The sequence below is a fragment of the Glycine soja genome, chromosome 11, assembly GCF_004193775.1.
Source record: "Glycine soja cultivar W05 chromosome 11, ASM419377v2, whole genome shotgun sequence".
In the NCBI taxonomy this organism is placed as follows: domain Eukaryota; kingdom Viridiplantae; phylum Streptophyta; class Magnoliopsida; order Fabales; family Fabaceae; genus Glycine; species Glycine soja.
The window spans coordinates 38,899,849-38,905,848 of record NC_041012.1 but is presented as its reverse complement, the minus strand read 5'-3'; the positions used below and the strand labels follow the sequence as shown (position 1 = coordinate 38,905,848).

The 6,000-nt window shown below is 33.4% G+C and overlaps 1 protein-coding gene across 1 annotated transcript; it reads left to right on the top strand.

The window, feature by feature from the left end:
- The first annotated feature begins 1,416 nt into the window (after positions 1-1,416).
- On the top strand, positions 1,417-2,712 carry LOC114373268 (aspartic proteinase CDR1-like). Its single transcript, XM_028330770.1, has 2 exons — positions 1,417-1,870; positions 1,940-2,712. The coding sequence occupies exons 1-2, from the start codon at positions 1,417-1,419 to the stop codon at positions 2,710-2,712; spliced, it is 1,227 nt and encodes a 408-aa protein (XP_028186571.1).
- Positions 2,713-6,000: the final 3,288 nt, after the last annotated feature.

Here is a 6,000-nt window from a genome sequence, read left to right as displayed (position 1 = left end):
AATTATATGTTTGATAAGATAAAAACTAATAATAGTTGAAAAAATAGTTGATACTTATATGAAATATTTAAAAATGTATTTTTATTTATTTTAAAATTATTTTAGATTAAATAATTTTTTTAAAAAAAGCTTTTTTTTAAAAGAAAGATCGATTCAACACTGGTTTTAGCTTATTTTATACCCCATCACTCCAATTCTCGATTCAACTGGTTGAATCGGCCTGCCTAATCCAATTTTAGTAACATTAATTGGTTCTAATTTATAAAGAAAAAAACTATTTTCACACTTATTAATAAAATGAGTTAACTTCGTTAAATTATGTTAATCCAATTAAAAATAAACTTTTTGTTTTTTTTCCTAAACTACATCCTTCAGTGAAATTTGATATCAAACATAAAATCTCTATTACATGAACACTATTTTAAAGATAGTCTCATTAAATACGTAAATACGGTAAGAGTAGTTAAGATTATTTATATTTAAAAATAAAAAATATTAACTTTTTTCTTATAAAAAAGAATAGAGAGAGTACTATTAATTCAATGTAGAATATTGACATTAATTGATTATATATATATATATATATATATATATATATATATATATATATATATTAATTGATGGTACTTAATTTTAAGAGAAAAAGATATTAAAAAATGAAGAAAAGTCAATTTTCGCTGAGTATCTTAGTCAAATCATACAAATAAGTTATCATAAATCAAGAATAAAAGTAAAATTTGGTTGAGTATCTTATTCAAATCATACCAGTAAGGCACAGTTAAATACTAAGTTATCAGTTTATTTTTTTAAAGTAAGTTATCGATCATCACTGATGGAATATTTGTAACAAAATTGATATGGACCTAAACTTTGAATAATTGAGAACTAATGTTCAAACCTGAATTAGAATTGTCTTATATATATATATATATGCTTATAGAATGAAATAATTCAAAAATGCACTTTAAATTTTAATTTTAATGATTCTAGTTTGAGTTTATTTTTCAAACAATGTCAATGTAAAGATTTTTAAATTTTCAATCACTTAAAAATTAAATAAATTTAACTTTTAAAATAATTATTTCAAAAGTCAATAATTTTATTATCTTATTTGATATTTTTTTATTAAGAGTAAAAATTCTACCATTAGTATCTTCGAATTAAATAATTATTTCAAAAGTCAATAATTCTATTCTCTCACATATTATACCATAATCATAGATACGAAAAAATAGGTCAATTATGACATTTCAGCCCATATTCAAGCATGGTCAATCATTCATAGTAAACACAATTCCACAGACTCATGCACCTCTAGAAGCTTATAAAAAGCCACTAGGAAAGTGCTAGTAGTTACATATTTGAATAATTTGAGAGATTATTTTTTCACTTGTATGCACCTTAGTGATGACAATAATGTCACGCTCTTTATCTCTGGCTCTTGTTTTGCTGTGTCTTTACAACCTCTCTTTCTTAGAGGCAATCAATGGTGGGTTTAGTGTGGAGATGATCCACCGTGACTCATCAAGATCACCATTCTTTCGTCCCACAGAAACTCGATTCCAAAGGGTTGCCAACGCCATGCGTCGTTCCATTAACCGTGCCAATCATTTGAACCAATCTTTTGTCTTTCCAAACTCACCTAAGACCACTGTTATATCAGCTCTAGGTGAATACCTCATGAGCTATTCAGTTGGAACCCCATCACTCCAGGTCTTTGGAATTGTTGATACGGGTAGTGACATCATTTGGCTCCAATGCCAACCATGTAAAAAATGCTACAAACAAACCACTCCTATATTTGATTCTTCAAAATCCCAAACATACAAAACCCTACCTTGCCCTTCTAATACATGTCAATCTGTTCAAGGTACCTCTTGCTCCTCTAGGAAAAATTGTTTATATAGTATTGATTATGCGGATGGGTCACACTCACAAGGAGATCTTAGTGTGGAGACTCTCACTTTAGGCTCCACCAATGGCTCTCCTGTCCAATTTCCTGGAACTGTGATAGGATGTGGGCGTGACAATGCTATTGGCTTTGAAGAGAAAAATTCCGGCATCGTTGGCCTAGGGCGCGGACCCGTGTCCCTTATAACTCAATTGAGTCCTTCAAAAGGTGGGAAGTTTTCTTATTGTTTGGTACCAGGGCTGTCTACTGCATCTAGCAAACTCAATTTTGGAGATGCTGCAGTGGTTTCCGGGCGTGGGACCGTCTCAACCCCGTTATTCCCGCAAAATGGACTAGTATTCTACTTCCTAACCCTAGAAGCATTCAGTGTAGGACGCAATAGAATAGAGTTTGGAAGCCCTGGATCTGGTGGAAAGGGAAATATCATAATTGACTCAGGTACAACGCTCACTGTTTTGCCAAATGGTGTTTACTCAAAGTTGGAATCAGCAGTAGCAAAGACAGTGAAATTGCAGCGTGTTAGGGATCCAAATCAAGTGTTGGGTCTTTGCTACAAAGTTACACCTGATAAACTAGATGCAAGTGTACCAGTGATCACGGCACATTTTAGTGGTGCAGATGTCACTTTAAATGCTATCAACACCTTTGTTCAAGTGGCCGATGATGTAGTGTGCTTTGCTTTCCAGCCAACTGAAACTGGTGCCATCTTTGGGAACTTGGCTCAGCTAAACCTCTTGGTTGGTTATGATCTCCAAAAGAACACCGTGTCCTTTAAGCACACAGATTGCACTAAGCAATGACTGATTGTTGTTTAACTTAGTCTAAGTTAGTTGATTAAATAAATTTGCACCATTTTTTTTTTGTGTTCCAATACATATTATCATTGTAGGAAATACATATGATGAAAGAAAATACGTTATCATGTTCACTATAATATTTTAATAAAAGGATTAGTAAAATCGGATATGAAAATTCACAAATTAATAAATAACCCAATTGGCCAAACAAATTCAATAGGGGAATGAAGTTAGTTTGAAATTTATTTGTAAAATTTTTTGTCTAGTACGTGTAGAATATAATTGTTGAATTAATACACGGTGGCCAACTTTTGATGACAATGATAAGGAAAACAAATTATGATATTTTATAATAATTGCAAGCTATACCGTTATGCAAATTCTCAAAACGTGGTAAACTAAAGAGAAATGCTAGAGAAGAGTGCACTCGGATCTATCCTAGTTTAGTCACCAACCTCTTGTGACTACGTTTAGTCCTCAAAGCTTAAGATATTCTTTCTGGAATTCGATCAGAGTATTGCAAATATGAATCTAAGGATAAAAAAAACCTGCAACGGAAACCTCATCCTAAGGGAGGAATCAGCATAAGATCAGGGTGCACAGGGATATCCAGTGAATGCATTTAGAAGCCATATAAATGGCTACTAAAGCCTTAGCCGACAACATGCCAATTGCTGGCATATCCAGGGTCGCTAAATGCTTCATAGCTTTTATATCGATTGATAGTAAAGAGATTCTTTGCATGGACAGGAAAAATAAAACTTTGGGTGGCAATTCTTATGGCCATTAAAAGGCCAGAGAAAGTAATTTTTCCAATAGTAGATTGCTGTTTTGTATCAATACAATGGCTACACATGAGAGAAAATTTCCTATTTTTACCAATTGGTGCCATGAGAAAATGTCCTTAATTACTTTCTTTAATTTTGTCCAGTGAAGCAAAAGGTGCCTTAATCTTTCTTTTCTTCAGTAACTGTGCAGCCAAGAAAAATAAGTTTAGTTAGTTTCAGTTGAAAATCCCCAAACATGAAAGTCTTCCTATTCAGAAGTGAAATCATAATAATATATTGATTATAAGTAGTATACTATTTCCACATTGAAGTGAAATCATAATAATATATTGATATAAAATGAAATACGTCACTCTCCCCAGTCCATCATTAATTTTTATTTAAATAATATTGGCTCCCTTTTAATTTCTTGTGGTAGCAGAGGGTCTAACTGGCCTGTTAAATCAGTTGAATTGGGATTGTTCAAAGGTTTCAAGGTCAATCATGGCATCTGTTTCTCTGAGTTACAATATGCAGATGACTCTTTTTTGGTTGGAGGAGCATGTTGGGAAAATGTTTGGGCTATTATTAAGGCTTTACTTCGAAGCTTCTGTACTAAAGGCAAATTTCTCTAAGAGCAAGCTTTACGGTGTGTATGCCTGTCCTGATTTTCTGGAAAGTGCAGCAGCTTTTTTATATTGTTCTGTGGCATCACTTCCTTTTAAATTCCTTTGGTTCCCTATTGGAGCAAATCATACACGAGGAGTTTTGTGGGCACCAGTTATTAATTTGTTGAGAAGCAGTGTTTCTGGAAGGGGAGACAATTGTCCATGGGTGGAAGGATTGCATTGATCAATTTGATCTTCACAAGCTTAGCTTTATATTACTTTTCCTTTCTTACAGACCCAGTAAAAGATAATTGCAGAATTGATTAAAATACAGAGGATCTTTTTATGGAATGGGAATGTGGGTGGTTTTAAAATTCTGTGGATTGATTGGGAGACAGTTTGTATGCCAAAGTATGAGGGTGGTTTGGGAGTGAAGGACTTAAATCTTTTAATTTGAACTTGTAATCAAATTGGCATTGGCGTTTCTTTAATGATAAACATCCACTATGGTATGAGTTTCTGTGTTGCAAATATGGAAGGATTGATTCCAATTCTTATGATTTTTTTAGTGTTCGAAAGCCTTCCCTATGGTGGCATGATCTGTGGCAGCTGGATTCCCTGGAGATGGTTTGGTTTCAAAATTCTGTTCGTAGGAGTGTTGGAAGTGGCAGTAACACTTTGTTCTGGCATGATTCTTTGCTGGGTGAAAATAGCTTGAAGAATCTGTTCCCACTTTTATTTCAGAACTCTTTGCAGAAGGATACTTTGGTTTCTGATATGTGGCATGTGAGTGGTGGATCGCGAGAGTGGGTTTGGAGGTGCAAAGTATAAAATTTGAGAGGAGAAATTTTGAAGATGAAACACACCTGTTTTTGCTATGTCCATTTTCTGCTCAGGTCTGGATTGCAATATAGATTGCTTGGTGTATGTATGGTGCAGCATAACCAGATACATATATAGCCAATATATTCAGCATGGTTTATTCTTTACGGGAAAGAAACTTCAAGTGTTTACGCGCTGTTATTTGGCACGCTGGTTGTTGGTGTACATGGCTACTTAGAAACAATACTGTTATTTTCCAGAATGCTGTTGTGGATCTTCCTGCGGTTTTCACTCAAATTCAACGACTATCTTTGATGTGGATTAGTTATAAGACTTCTAATTTGGCATATATTCCCTTTTATTTATGGTGTAACAGTCCCTTAGATAGCTTGATGGATCTGTTTTAGTCCTTAACTTTTAATCTTTTCCTACAATTTCCTTGACGGGGCACGCTTTGTGTCCCTTTTAATAAATTCAGATTCACGTTTAAGAAAATTGTTTAATTTTTATAAAAAGTATAAATCCCTCTAATCAGTTTTGATAAATGTTCTGTTTATTGTAACTTTTTTTTCATTAAAAATATTATTAATTCTAAAAAACTTCTTTGAGATAAAATTCTATAGGCTAAAACTTCCTGCACTTCCATAATTTGCATTCCGAATCGGGCTTTCCCAAAACCAGTGGGGCGCAGCAGGAAAGAGGGTAAATATCCTATCACTCGTAACATGGCAACAGGGGATAAGGGTGTTTCTAAAAGTGGAGCGAATCTCTTTTCCTTTTCTTCTAAAAACAAGCGTCCAATCACTACAAAAATAAAAACTTGTTTTTACTGACAGCTATCTTGTAGCTGTTACCAAAAACTGCTACAAAATAATATGATTGCTTACAAATTAAATCTATTAACCGCCACAATTTGACCTTTTCTCTTCTATTTTAATCTTTCAAGTCATTAATTATTTCGAAATTTCTTCGCCACGTGTTCCTGCACTTAGCCATTTCGATATTTCAAGTCATTAATTATTTCGATATTTCTTCACCGCAATAATATTGCACTTCTTTTAATGTGTAAAGATCAATCTTAATGAAACTTAAGG

Coding starts and splice junctions, on each gene's coding strand:
- LOC114373268 (XM_028330770.1), top strand. CDS start 1,417: ATGTCACGCTCTTTATCTCTGGCTCTTGTTTTGCTGTGTCTTTACAAC. Junction 1,871..1,939: donor TACATGTCAATCTGTTCAAG/GTACCTCTTGCT, acceptor CACACTCACAAG/GAGATCTTAGTGTGGAGACT.